We start from the raw sequence: 15,413 nt of genomic DNA, 5'->3' as shown, positions 1-15,413 counted from the left end.
GCTTGTCCTTCCTCGGAGCCACTGATGGATTCGAACCACCGGAGAGGCACCACGTTGGGGTTTGCAACCCAACTCCCTGCAGACTCCACCACCAGATCACCCTTCCGGTTTCCTGCTTGCGTCGAACATCACTGCTCATCTGTCCCACCGCCAGGCCCTTGCCCAATCTCTCTTGTCTCCTCTCTCCTCCTAGACTTCAGACCTTGTGGAGGTTCCTGAAGAAGCTGATGTGCCAGGCGGCGGGTGTGACCCAAGGAAGCGTAGCAACAGTGGAGAGTCAGGTACTGTCACAGCACGGGATCCCTTTAATCGTCAGGTGCTGTCTGTAGAGGACCTCCCCCCTGCCCCATTTCATTTCTCCCTGGGCAGGTGCCCAGTGTTCCAGAGGAAACTGATCATGGTTGGTCATTTCAGTGCTCTGACCGTGTGGACAGGTTGGGGTTACGAACGTCCAACCCACTGACATCTCACTCTTGCCCTTTAATGTTAAGTAAATGTGCTCTCCTTTCAAACAACTGAGCCTTCAATCCAACAAATTCATCACAGTCACCGTCACTTGCTGCACATTCAGCTTTAAATCACTGAAAAGGCTTCAAGCTTTTTCTTTCTCTAAAGTAAGACTAAATAAAAACCCTATGTACCCGTTCCGATTTACCTATACATTTTATTTTAAAGACTTCAACTTGAAGACGTTGTTTGGAACGGATTTCGTTTGTAGCCCAGGGACTGGCTATAATATTTGAAATTGGTCTATTGAATTCTCATATTTTAAGGACTTAGCTTTACTGGTTACTTGCAGAACTTTGTGTCAATCCACCAGACCTCAGTGAGATTCGCAAACCAGTCAGCAGAAGTGTCAGTTCATGCTGTAGCGGCGGTGACTGCACACACAGAGGATAGTCCCAGAGACAGGAATGTGCGCCTCACCCTTGGCTCTTCCCTCCTCTGAGATTGCTGACCGCCAAAAGCCGACAGACACAATCCAGCCAAGCATTCCTTAGGAGCACGACTTAGCTTTCTCAGGGACCAGGCAACTTTTCATTCTGTTCCACTCAAGGTCCCATTCGTCAGAATCAAGTTGATATCAACTAACAGCAATGACCTTGACATAATTTGAAGCCCCTTGTTGACATAACTTATAAAATATGTAGTAAATGCCAACTATATGCTCTTGCTTGCTAACACTTAGAAATAAGTAAGTCTCTTAAACCAGATCCAACCCAAAGAAACATAAGAATAGATTGCATTCTTGCTGAATTTTTTTTGGCATCACTAACTACTCAAACATCATTTATTTATTTTTAAATTTTTTATTATAGTGTGTGTGTGTGTGTGTGTGTGTGTACCGTCAAATCAGATCTGACTGGTACAAGAGGAGATTGCCCCTCCTTCTCCAGCAGAGCATCTGGTGGATTTGAACTGCGTACCTCTCTGGGATTGCAGTGCAGCTTCTTTCCACTAAAGCCACCAGAGCTCCCTTCATTTATTTTTTTTTAAGTGATGTGCATGAAAAGTGAAAGGGGGAGGCGTATACATGTGTATGTATATTTTAAGCATGTGCTGTCAGCGTATACATATGTATATATGTAGTATGTGTTGTCATCAACAACTACTAATCATCAGTCAGTTTGCTGTACTCGTGTGTTGCTCAGGTCATGGAAACTAAGCGACCTGTTTTTCAAGAACCAGCAAAGTTACCCGTGCTGGGCTTGTTCCAGTGGAAATTCCAGACCAAGAAGTAGGACTGGCCCTTCAATGCTAAGGGAGCCCTGGAGACCCTGAGCGTGGACTGAGAGTGCCCCGGGAGATGAGCCCCTCGGGCTGGAAGGCACTGAAGTATCACAGAGGACGAGAAGCCCCCTCAAAGCAGAGTCAACCTGACGGATGCGGATGGAGTCAAGCTTTCACCCACTGAGGGACCTTCGTTTACTGATGACAGGGCTCAAGATGGGACGAAACAGCTGTCAATATCCACCCATTAATTACTGGAACGTGGAAGGTGCAAAGTGTGCGTTGAGGGAAACTGGCAGATAATATTGCCGGCATGTTATTAGGAGTGACCTGTCCTTATTAGAAAAGGACATCATCCTTGGAGAAGTAGAGGGTTGGCAAAGGAGAAGCAGCCTTACGATGAGGTGGGACTGAGCCCTGCCATGGGATTGCCACAGAGACTGCAACAATGCACTGAGCACGGTATCGACCTGAAGACTGGTGCAGGTTAGGGCACGATTGGGATCCCTTGGTCACAGGGTTGCTGTGGGGTGGAGCTAACTGGGCAGCAGCAGGAAATGGAGGTTGCACAACTTTTCTTCACGTCACTCAGACTCTTGTAAGACTTCAGGGCTTCCCCTCGTGCTGTGTCGTTATGACCGAGGTGACCCCTCCCAGCTTTCTTCCACTCGAGGGCTCCGTGGATGGACACTCCACTTGACGAGATGCCCTGGTCTCTGCTAGACAGGAAGGAAGCACAAATTCTACACTAGGCATCAGACAGCTGTTTTATTATGGAGTCCTGGTGGCACACATATTTAAGCATTTGACTCTAACCTAAAGCTTAGACGTTTGAGCCCAGCCAGAGGTATCTCTGAACAAAGACCTAGTAATCTGCTACTACAGGGAAATCTCGTGGAAACCCTGTGGAATCATTCTATTCTGACACGTGTGAGGTCTCCATGCGTTAGACCCAACTCCACAGCACCTGGATTGGTTTTGATAGGGGATTTTTGTTCCTTTGGGGGGGGGCAGGGTTAAGTGATTGGTTTTGTTGGGACTTTCTTACAAAATATCGCTTCTACTTCACCAGAAGTCAGGAAATTAAAACAAGTATCATGTTGGGAAAGTCTGCTGTCAGAGACCTCTCCAAAGTACTGAAGAGCAACGATGTCAGTCTGGAGACTAAGGTGCACCTGATACAGGCCATGGTCTTTGCAGTCACTTGTTATGCATCAGAGAGTTGGACAATGACTAGGGAGGATAGAAGGATAATTGATGCCTTTGAGTTGTGGTGCTGGAGAAGAGTATTGACTCTACCATGGACTGCTAGGAGAAGGAACAGGGGTTCATCCTGGAGATGGTAAAATTGGGCTGTTTCTTGGAGGCAAGGATTCTGAAGCTTCTGACATACTTTGAACATGTAACAAGGAGGGGCCAGCCCTTGGAGAAGGACATCGTACTTGGGAGGGTAGAAGGAGAGGAAGATGAGTCACAGGCAACTTGATGGCACATAGTAACAACTTCACTCTAGAATTCATTCTCCCTCTTCTCAAGCAAGGACTATGCCTGTGTGGTTCCCACAAAGCAACATGGTTTTCACTTTCCCCCTACAACTCGATTTCCTAAAGAACTGCTCATGTTCCCTGTGGGCGCTCTTGCCCGCCCCACATGCGTCATTTGAAGCTCATTGCTGGTATAAGAATTCAGCACCATGTGGAGAAAGCCCAGCTTTTAGATCAATACAAACGTGTGTTGATCACTTAGCAAACAGCGCCATTAGGGAGCCAGTGAGAGTGCTGGGTACCAGGCAGAGCATCACCGCGGGGCAGTCACGTGGCAGCATCATCCCAGCCACGGTCCCCCCAGCATCGCAGGGCCAGCAACTGAATATGCCCAGCAATCTCAGATTTCCTCAGGGTCTGAAAACCTAATTCGTCAGAAAGTGATATTTAAAATTGTTGTTGTTTTTCTTGTTGTTGTTGTTGTTGTGTGCCAAGGAGTAGGGACCAATGCACAGCTGACCCTCCAGGGGTTTTCAGGGGCAGTAAGTCACCCAGAAGATTACTTTTCATTCTTCCGATGTCGAAAAGACTTGCTGTGTTAATTCTTCAATCTAGCCAGTGCTTCATTCTTCTGAGCCTGGTCCCACCACCATTGTTCACCTAATGCCATTCTCATCAGCATCACCGCTGGTGGCCTCCCTCCAACCAATGACACCAGACAGATGGCAACTTCTTTCTGCCATGCTCTGAAGACCAACTGCCAGATTTAAGGAGTCTGTGCCCTTGAGCAGTGACAAGTCTCTCCCTTCTCTCCTCACCCCAGTTACATCATCTCTAAGAAGATAAGAATAACACTAAATCCACTGGGCCATTGTGATCTTTAAATAAGATAATAGATGCAAATAACATCCATATATTTATGACTCCAAACTTCATTTCCTGCGGGGGGAAAAAGGGGGGTAGCACAGATAGAAGATGCAGGAAGGTAATTTCAACTGAAGGCCGGAGTCCATGCTGCTGTTTAACCACAGATTCGAGAAACCTCCTACATCTTATCTTGGGGTTGCTCTGATCTCTTGAAGGAGGTGATACCTGAACTTGCCCTTAATATGTGAGTGAGTTTGTACAGGTTCATATGGATGAGAGAGGAGTTGAACCGTCCAGCATCGGAAATAGCATCATGTAATCAGAAGCATGAGGTAACTCGTGGTTGCTGTGATGCTGAACACTGTGACAGTGATGTGCCAATCGTGGTAATGGACACCCATGGTGGACAGTGTTGGCTGGAGCTTCCCGACTAAATCAAGCCTGGAAGCAGGAGCGGCATCCACTTCTGAAATGGCTTACCTCCGGAAACTCTATGTACAAAAAGTGCTCAGGCCGTTCATTCATAGGGTCGCTATGAGTCATCTACGACTCAATGGCATCAAACAACAACAACAACAATCAGAAGCATGGAAGTCTTTGGTGAAAAAAGACTGACTGATGCAATTGACCTGGAGCGCATGTTCTGTAAGGGAGAGAATTAGAAGAGAGAGGCTGATCAAGAGTCTGATAGCATAGTTGGTACTGCTGAAAACACTTCCATGTTGAACGTGGTATTATTTGTCCTGATTCCTGCCCCAGTGATGCTATTGTTCACCCATTCTTTTAGAAGATATGACCTCTCCTTGCCTTTGTTCTTGTTGGTTGCCATCAAGTCGAGCACAACTCACAGCAACCCTATGAACAAAAGCCCTGAAGCCCCTCTACAACTATCGACATTTATCAAAGTTCATAGAGTTTCCGGAGGCATGTTATTTAGGAAGTGGATGCCACTCCTGTTCTCTAAAAGGTGGTCTTAATAAGATTTTCACATTAAGTCTTAGACTAGGCAGAGAAGCCATGCTGCATGGATGGATGGATGGATGGATGGATGGATGGATGGATGGATGGATGGATGGATGGATGGAGAGGAAAAGAGACCTCGCAAAGACCTGGCTTACTTGTTTGTAGAGGATGGCTAGTCCCACATCTGAGGGGCAGACATGGCTTGAGGCTTCTCCTGACTCCTGTAACTGCAGAACATGAAGTCCCCAAGATGACAAGCTACTGGCCTTTGGAGGCTGGCAAACATCAAGACTGGCAGGACCTTGGCACTGACAAGTACTAGCAATGACAGGTCATTGGCTCAGGTTCAAAGAACCAGAGAGATCAGGTAGTGAAAAACAGTTGCAAGATCCAGATAATGCAAAAAGCAAGAGAGCTCTGCCAGACTTCTGTATAGATTTAACGCACACCAGACCACCTAGGAAGTCTTTTCCCCTGATTGGCTGCCTATGGCATAATTCACCATGGAGATGAACCTACGTCAGTTTTGATCAAAGGAATCACTGTCAAACCAGACACTCATGGGCAGCCAGGTTGACTCACAACTTTAACCTTCAAGAACCATTAATAAGAATCATGATTGTATTAGGAAAGTCATCACATAAAGATACAGAGATTCAACTCGGAGCTTCACTGCTCAAAAAAAGTACATAGACCTGCAATCTGGGTTCTACCTAAAACTTGTGGGGAATACAGGATGCCAGCCTGCTCCAGACCTGTCGAAACAACTTCTCAATTCACATACTGGCAGATCTTGAAGATACGGGGGCTCGGGGGCTCGAGCGTAAGGAGGTGGGCTGTCAGTCCATTCAGTGTGGAACAGAATCGGGGAAACGTTTGAAATATTGCAGGAATTGGCAAAATACGACACACAGGCAGAAAGTGAATACGTGTTGCTGGGAAAAACGGTGCTGACTGGCTCGATACTGAGTTGCCACAAATCTTCAGTTTGGAAAATAATGTCATATCTTCAAAGCATAAGAAAACAAGACATACCTATAATGCATATGCTCATTAAAATTTGAAAAGATTAGAGATAATTTTTTAGTCCAACACTTTTGTTTCTCTCTCTCCCACCCTCCCTAACACACACACACACACACACACACATTCTCCCCCACCCCCTTCTCATTCTCCCTCTCACACACACACACACACCCCATTCCAAAGAGACAAGGAAACTGAGGCACAGGATAAGTTATTCAAAAATACAAATGTGATTATTTGGTGCCCTTTTCCCCGTTACACTGCAAGAAATAGAGAAGCAAGCATTTCCACAGCCTTATTCAAAGTGCTCTGTGGAAAGAAGTTAGCAAGCAATAATAGGCTTCTTAAAAGCTTTGGAGATCTATTAACAATTCCTTTGATCAGCCATAGATTCCTTGACAATGTCCCCTTAGAAGCTAAGGGGATTAATTATGCAGCAGTTTGCTTTAAAACATTTTCCTTTGATTGGTTTTAATCCCCTCCCCATGCAGTTTTGGAAACAACCTAAAGAAAACACAGCTCAGGAGATCCAAGTTCTTCTACCAGCCACGCAGGGAGGGTACTGGATTTTCCCGAAGGAATGCTCTGCACGCCAGTCAAAACAGTAACAAGTTTATAGCCCAAGAAAACACACAGCGCTCACAGATATCACTTCTACCTGTCAGGCAGAATCTTTCAAATTCCCCTGAAGAACATTTCCAAAGCCAGTTTGTTGTTGCTGCTGTTGTGCGCTGACTCTCCACTGGGTTTTTCTTTTATTATTATTATTTAATGAAAATTTACAGACTTTGGATTTCCACTCATTCATTGTTGCACTTTTCTCCCTGTCCACCCCTCCTCCCCCTCCCTTTGTACTTCTTTTTGAAAAGTAAAAGAAAAATTCTTTTGTTGGTATACAATCCACACCCCACACCCTCCTCCGAGTCCACTCCACTGTGCAGCCTTCATTTGGACTCTTGTCATAACCATAATACCCAATCGTATAGCCCTTTTAAACAGTTCTCTCCCTCATCTGTTTGAATGCAGTTTACGTAATTTATCCCATCTTTCTCAGTCTCCCCTCTACCCTGATGTCAGTCCCGTTTTACAACAGTGGCACTATGCAGTATTTCTCTTTTTGTGACTGAGATATTTCGCTCAGCATAATGTCCTCCAGGATCACCCATTTATATTTCATGAGTTCCTTGTTTTTCAGTGCAGCGTAGTATTGCATTGTGTGAATGTATTTTTTCAAGGGCAGTAAATTGCTCAGAAGGAGCTTGCCCGTCCTTCTCCCATGGAGCAGTTGGTGGATTTGAACCATGTGCCTTTGGGATTGCAGCACTGCTTCTTGCCACTAAGCCACCAGAGCTCCCTGTTTTCATTGCTGTTCGTTGCTATCAAGTCAGCTCCAAAGCACAGCAACCTGAACCTGATGTTGCCACTTCACAAGCTTTGTGTTTCTCCCCCAGGACTATGCAGGGTCACATTGTCTCATGACCCCTACAGTTCTCATTGCTTAATTCTTAGAAGTAGTACCCAGGCCTCTCTTCCTAGTGTATCTTCATTTAGAAACAGCAGTATCCTGCCCACCAGGGTTGACCACGGTAGTATTTGAAATACTGGCAGCAGGACTTGCAGCATGATAGCAGTGTGCAAGCCTCCCTGGTGAGAGGAACAGGCACATGGGGGGTGGAGAGCCACCTACAAGAGGGCAAAACCCTTACTGCTTTCTCCACTGCTAAGAGTGTCATCTCTGCTTAGAAGAGATCTCGACAGTGTGTTTCTGGCTTCCAGCTTCACTACTACGAACAGGTGCATTAGGAATAAACATGGAGAAGGTCGTGATCTGTACCTTCAGCTCCATTTCTAGGAAAGCCTCTCACAGCGAAGTAACGAGCACAGGAAGAAAGTAAAAATCTGAAGCCTGCACATTTCAGCGGGAAATGCCAAGGAATGATGTCACTGGTGGCCTTCAGTAATGGCAGCTCTGTGTAACTCTCTGTGATCCTAATTTCCCTGAAATAAGCAGAGGGAACAGAACATGAGCAATATCAATTCCTAGAAATATTCTTCAAAGAGGACTCAGTAGTCTTATCTACTTAAGAATATTAAGAAAAAGGGAAAGAAAAAAAAAAGAATCAGCATTAGCTCAGTTTGCACAGATGCGATCTGTGCCCTGAGAGAAAAAGCTCTGTCGGGGGGGGGGGGGGGGGAGAGAATGTGACCTTACTTTTGAAATACATAGTACTGTAGGTCAGACTTTCAAGTTGTCACCAAAAAAGAAGAAGAGGAGGAAGGGCAGGTGTGTTAATTATCAGTTGGCAGAGACCTGAGTCCTTGCCCCACCCCACCCCCACCCACCTCGTTCTGCGTCCTGTGGATACTTCCTAAGTTAGATAGAAAGAAGATTGATGCCTTTGAGCTGTGGTGCTGGAGAAGAGTGTTGAATATACCATGGACTGCTAGGAGAACAAACAGCTTTGTCCCGGAGAAGGTGAAACCAGAGTGTTCCCTGAAGTCAAGGATTCTGGAGCTTTGTCTGACATGCTTTGGGCATGTTGCAAGGAGGGACTGGTCCTTGGAGAGGAACATCATGTTTGGCAGAGTGGAGGGGCGGCGAAGGAGAGGAAGACCTTTGATGAGATGGATCGATTCTGTGACGGGAGTGGTGGGAATGAGTGCGTTTGAGATAGCGAGGTTGGCACAGGATAGAATAGCGTTTAGAGCTCTTGTACATAGGGTCGCTATGAGTCGCAAGCGACTCGATGGTATATAGCAACAACAACAACAAGAGGTATACAATACATATGGTGTATTTCACAACATATATTCAGTATCTAGATCATTCAAGTCTTCTAAAAGCATATAAGGTACCCTTTACAAAAAATGTGGAGGGCTGGATAGTCACAGAAATGTTCCCCAGTCATCCAACTGCTTGGGGAAAGCATTAAAAAGGAATGTTTTGTCAATATGACTGAACTGGTGGCAAAGGGAAGCTCCTGGGGGATGGAAATGATAGTGAGGTGCAAATCCAGAGTTCAACACATGAGGAAAACAGAGTGAGGAAGGAGGGAGGGAAGAAGAAAGAGAAGGAAAGAGAGAGGAAAGGAGGAGGAGAGAGAAAGAAAGTGAGAAGGAGAGTGAGGGGAAGGGAGGGAGGGAGGAGAGAGACACAGAGAAAGTGTGTTCAGTTTAGGGAATCATAGCCCCTGTGCACAGACCAAAACCCCATCGCCGTCCAGTCGCTTTTGACTCACAAGGATTCTATAGGACAGTGGAATTCTAAAGTATCATTGTGTTTCCAAGACCGTAAATCTTTGTGGAAGCAAAGAGCTTCATCTTTCTCCAGAGGAGCAGCTAGTGGGTTCAATCCGCCCACCTCTCTGTTAACAGTTACACACCTAACCACTGTGCCCACAGGGCTCCTTCACTTCACGAAAAAGGGAGGAAAAATCCTGGGAGTCAGCAGGATAAACGAGGACATAACCTTGAGAAAAGACGCCTCAGTGGGAACGCCTGGCCTACACTGCAGAGCATAGATACTTAACAAGCCCTGGGGTGTTCATAAGGGCTGTTGTTCTGAAGTGTGTTTTCTGAATCATGGCATTAATGAGTCTATTTCTTGGACAGTTAGAATTGACAGTACAGGACCTGAAAGAAATGATAGAGTTTTTCATGAATGTTTTCTTTCCTGTCTAATATATTTTCTTGATAATATACAGGGAAGTCGAGGGGCAGAATAAAATGGCAATGTGTTCTTTTTGAAATGTTAGTTCAATGTAGATACAACTCTTAGACAAGCCTAGGAAACATTAGCCACATTTATGTTTACGGAATATTTGCGTGGTGAAAATGAATAGCATATTGATTACAGTGATGGATTTGGCTTGTCACATTAGCTAAAGTAGGGCCCATGCACCCTTAAATGCATTCCCTCAGCTACGTCTGTGCACACTGAAAACATTCCGCCAGTTTGAGAAGATGCGCTCTTTAGTGAAAGACTCAGAGTGGCTATTTAAATGCAGAAAGAGGAGAAATGTACATGTCAAGGACAATCTGAAGGAAGTACGTGCATTCTGCTCCATTCCAATAACAGCCCTAAATCCATTGACAACAAGAGATCAAGGAAATTTACTGATGATGAAAACCTTCCACTTGAAAAATGGACTATAGATGTCATTAATAAATTAGGATAAAGATACTGACAAGAGCTAAGAGAACTTGGCATTTAGACAGGATTAATTCAAATACAGCCGTACTGGGTTATGCTTCACTTATCATCTCAGCAACGCCTGATATGATGTGATATGATATGAGATGATATGAGATGAAATGATGTGATATGATATGTTTAGTTAAGGTGGGAGATGTGGTATCTGCTTATGAGACGAATACTACCACATCAGGACGCATTTAGACCACCCCATTGGCAGGCAGTGCTAGGGGGATGCACGCAGGTCTGGAGGCATGGACATGGTGGTAGAAGCACCAAGAAGTTGAACAGAGTAAATGAGGGGGAGGGAGAGGAAGCTCACCTGGAAGACAACATGAAGACGGGGTCCCAGAGGAGAGAGGAAGGCAGGACACGGCAGAATTAAAGCTACACAATGTGGGATATGGTGCACCTTGCAGGTGTGTTTCCCAAACTTGGTGACTATTCACGAAGCCCCCTCTTTCTCTTGTCTCCTTCAGTGTTTACGTATCCAGAAAATGGCACGGATGATTTCAGAGACCCAGCAAAGAACATAAACCACCAGGTAATTATCAATGTCACCAAAGATGGAAGAGCCCAGTGCAGACCACAACCCAACTGGGTGGTGAAATCAATTTAGAGGGTCCCAGAGTAGCGTTTTTAAAGACTAGATAGAGCAGTCTGCACTGATAGCATAGAACACAAGAGACAGATCAGAATGCTTCCAAGGTCATAAAGAAAAATCTTGTTTTGTGCAGTGTTTCAATTAGATATGTTATAGGCAAGTAATATATAATGGATAAAGCATTTCATTCTCTAGTATATGTTATTATATTAAGTATATACTTTTATATTTATTCATTCATTTTTATAAGTATAAGGAACCTAAGTTTGACTACCATAGAGTAGAATGGAAGCCAGCAAAATGTATGGGAGGTTACAAAACAATACATAGAATTATGTGCCACTTTTATTGGTGTTTCACATATATATAAACACAAACAAACAAAAACCCTTGAAGCCCTCTACAGCAAGTCATTTGAGACCCATAGTGACTCTTCCTACAGTTTCCAAGTCTCTAAATCTGAGGGGAAAGAGGTTGCATATCTCTCTCCATTGGAGAGCTGGTGGATTTGAACCACCCACCTTTGGTGAGCAGCAAAATGCGACACTTACATATATACAGGTGTGTGTGTGTGTGTGTGTGCACACGCGTGCGTATGTGTGTATATATAGTATAGTGTATGTAATATATATATAAATATATAAATATATATATATATATATATATATATCTCCGTCCATATATCCCCCACCCCCCTTTCATATGTATCTTCTGTTGTTAATTGCCGTCGAGTCAAGCACGACTCATAGCAACCCTATGAACAAAAGGACTGAAGATTTTCTATAACTATCGTAGTTTCTCCTAGTTCATAGGGTTTCCAGAGGCATGTGGTTTAGGAAGTGGATGCCACTCCTGCTTCCAAAGCTGTCTTAAACTGGGAGCTCCACCAAACACTGTCCACCATGGGCAGTCATTATGGCATTTGATCCCCCTGTGGCGCAAGGTTCAGCATCCCAGCAAACTCAGATTACCTCAGTGCAGCAAATTGACAGAGGAGTGCTGTACAACTTAGAAGAATATATATACACACATACAGACATAGATAGATGATAGATAGATAGATAGATAGATAGATAGATAGATAGATAGATAGATAGATATAAACAAAAGTCCTGAAATCTTTCTATAACTATCATCGATTTTCCAAGTTCATCGAGTTTCCAGAGACATGTGGTTTAGGAGGTGGATGCCACTCCTGCTTCCAAACCTGAATCAATCTGGAAGCTCCTCCAAACACTGCCCACTATTGGCAGCCATTACGGTGTTTGGCACACCTATGGTACAGTTGTTCCATTATGGCATTTGAGATCCCAATGGCACAAGGTTCAGCGTCACAGCAAACCCAGATGACTTCAGCACAGCAAATTGACCAGAGTGCTGTATATCTTAGAAGGATGTTCCTCCAGAATATGGTAACAAGGGATTAAAATATAATCCCTGGGGCCCAACTTTTATATATAAGGGCCCGCCAGGAGGTCTTGTTGACTCCAAACAAGCAGGTTATATAAAAAAACAACCACAAAATTCACACAGATCCTCAACCAAAACGAGAGCACCATCTTACAGAGTCCACCACTTCACCCAACTCCAAAACGGAGGCAAGGACTCTGCACTATGTCGTTGTTGTTAAGTGTTGTTGAGTAGCAACCCTATAAACAAAAGCCATTAACCCCGTTCTGTAACTATTGTCCTTTTTCAAAGTTCATGGAGTTTCCACAGGCATGTTTGGGAAGTGGATGTTACTCCTACTTCCAAGCCTGTCTTAATCTGTGAGCTATAGTAAACATTGTCGGCCGTATATAACCATTATGGCACTTGAAGCAGCGCAAGAAAGCCATTCAGTGTCATAGCAATCCCAACTTTCCTCAGTGCAGTGACGTGACAGAACAGTGCCATCCCACAAAGAAAAATGTTCATTTCAAGCACAAAATGAGGCCCAAAAGACGCAGGCCCTTGGGCCCAAATGAATTTTAAAAAAACCCAGACTGTGCATCAGTCTCTCATTAGCTCCAACAAGAGGATCCCAACCCACACTCAGCACCAACCGGCCAGGCCAGAGCAAACCTCCATCCACTACAAAAGAAATCGCCCCTTCAAAGTCAAAGGAATTTTAAAAAACCCAGCCCGCGCATCAGTCTTTCATTGACTTCAACAAGAGGCTTCCTGGCCACACTCAGCACCAACCAGCCAGGCCAGAGCCAAACTCTATCCTGTGCAAAATACCTCGCCCCTCCAAAATCCAATAAACTTTTAAAACCCCAGCCCGTGCCTCAGTCCCTCATTTGCACCAACAAGAGGCTTTCAACCCACACTCAGCACAAACCAGCCAGAAATATATAGCATATTTTAAGTGTATTATTGTATATTTAATTCTAAAATTATGCATTACATAATCTATGGTATAATTTTAAATATCTTTCAGAGAATACGCCATCCCCTTTTCCTTATGACTCAGGGTGAAGTCTCTCTCAGGGAGGAGTGATAGGGAATGGCAAAGGACACACTGACAAAGAAGATTAATCAGAACTGGCTTTGACAAGCACTGTGGCATTTGGACAAGAACAAACTGGGAGGAGGGTAGAGAGAATGGTGCAGCGGTGAATGAATGGAAACCCAAAATCTCTGTAAATGTTTATGAAAATTAATAAAATATAATTATAGAAAAGAAAAAAAAAGAAATGATGAGTTGTAAAATTTTATATGACTTTCACATTTATTTGGTAAATATAAGCAGCATATCTGTACCTATATATGTATATACACACATATGTATTTTTTATGTATAGACATATATATGGATGTAGTGGTAAGAAGCTGTGCTGCAATCCCAAAGGCACATGGTTCAAATCCACCAGCTCCTCCTCAGGAGAAGGATAGTCAGTCTCTTCCTGTGTGAATTACAGCCTCTCAAAACCCACTGGAAGGTCAGCTATGAGTTGGTTTTGATTTGACAAAAAAAGAAACCAACAAAATACAGACATTTAGACATATATCACTGTTTTATAGTCTGTAAACGGGGACTAACAGTAGGATCTCCCACATAGGGTTAATGACCGTTCGGAGTAAGATGTGACATGTAGCATAATGACAATAATGACAGTGAGCTATCAAAATTAGTAACTTTCCTTATTGGTCCAAAGGCTGGATAACCATCTTATAAATTAAGTCAATCTGAGTCCTAATCCCGTGCTTTTCTACAACATCAAAGAACTGATTGCTAGATTAATATACCTGCTTATCTTTGGCTATGTTAGATGGCAAAATTTATTCTAATTACTAAAAAGATAATTTTAAGATGCAGGACTTATTTGCTGATACTGATGTATCATTTTTATAAAGAGAATACTGTCATTCCTGAGGCCAAACTCATGTAATTTTCACATTTTTTTTAAAAAAAAACAACCTTTAATTTGAAGAAAAGTATATGGAATCAAATTCAACTAAATGGAAGTAAATCTAAGGTTTGAAGATGACCTTTAACAATGGTTAGACTTTTTTAGCCTATAAGATCCTATCCACTGAAGAAACATTAAATCATTGTTTTCACTTTCTGTTTTCTTTCTTTTTTTCTCTCTTCCTGTTTTCTCTTTTTTTTTTTTTTTTCTCTTCCAGGGACCTCTTTCCAAAGACACATTACAGATGAACACCTATGTTGCCTTGTACAAATTTGTTCCCCAGGAGAATGAAGACTTGGAAATGAGGTAAAAACTTTTTTTAAGGGAAAAAAAAGATAACCTTCAGTCAGTGTTTGTCCATGTGAAAATAATTATTCCATTTGTTCTACCTCCTAACGCTTTGTGAGAGGACAGGCAGTCTCCTCCCATGAGATTTACTGCCTCTGAAAACCCACTCAAGGGTCAGCTCTCAGTTCTGACTCAAGGACACAAAATCAGCCAATCAACCTAACACTTTAGAGCAGCGACCTTTAGTCCACATCCAAATGACCTAAAGGACAGATTGTCTGTTCTTATCCCCCGAGGGTCTCATGAAGTGGAACTGAAAGATTTCCATTTCCAACACAGCAGGAGGGGCTGATGCGAATAGCCCCAGGACCATACTTCAAGAAGAATTGCTTTAGTAAAACAGGGAGCTGTGGTGGCCTAGTGGGTAAGGAGTTGCCCTGCCAACTGAAAGACAGGCAGTTCGAATCTACCAGCTGCTTCCCAGGAGAAAGATGGGAAGTCTCCTCCCTTGTGATTTACAGCCTCTTGAAATCCCAGTGGTGGATCTGTCATGAGTCAAGCCCAACTCAATGATTTGAGAGCTTTTAGCAAATGACCAGTAGGACCGCTGATGGGAGTTTTCAAGAAGTTAGCCTTCATCAGAAGTGCTTGCTATCCTGGGAATCCTGATAGGAAATCAAAGTCATATCTGTTTAATCCTCAAATTAACCCTGACTGAGGAAGCAAACTCAGATTCTGAAAAGAAAACCACTCTAAGGTAGTCACCTATGCATCAGTTTCAACTCAATCACATATAACAACACAAATATTATGGCGTCTTTCTTGAAATTGTCACTGGGATCTCTGGAATTCAAATTTTA

At 43.6% G+C, this 15,413-nt stretch overlaps 1 protein-coding gene across 1 annotated transcript in view; it reads left to right on the top strand.

Annotated features, from left to right (window-relative positions):
- STAC (SH3 and cysteine rich domain) overlaps positions 1–15,413 on the top strand; it is a 160,594-nt gene that overhangs the window by 103,677 nt on the left and 41,504 nt on the right. The window contains exons 6-8 of the mRNA XM_006890605.1: positions 194–281; positions 10,746–10,810; positions 14,483–14,571. Of these exons, the coding sequence (XP_006890667.1) occupies positions 194–281; positions 10,746–10,810; positions 14,483–14,571 (242 nt within the window). The remainder of the gene's footprint in view (positions 1–193; positions 282–10,745; positions 10,811–14,482; positions 14,572–15,413) is intronic.

Source organism: Elephantulus edwardii, unplaced genomic scaffold (assembly GCF_000299155.1).
Source record: "Elephantulus edwardii isolate Elephantulus edwardi_28Jun2011 unplaced genomic scaffold, EleEdw1.0 scaffold00091, whole genome shotgun sequence".
NCBI lineage: Eukaryota > Metazoa > Chordata > Mammalia > Macroscelidea > Macroscelididae > Elephantulus > Elephantulus edwardii.
The sequence above is the reverse complement of the archived record's forward strand: the minus strand, read 5'-3'. Positions and strand labels throughout refer to the sequence as shown.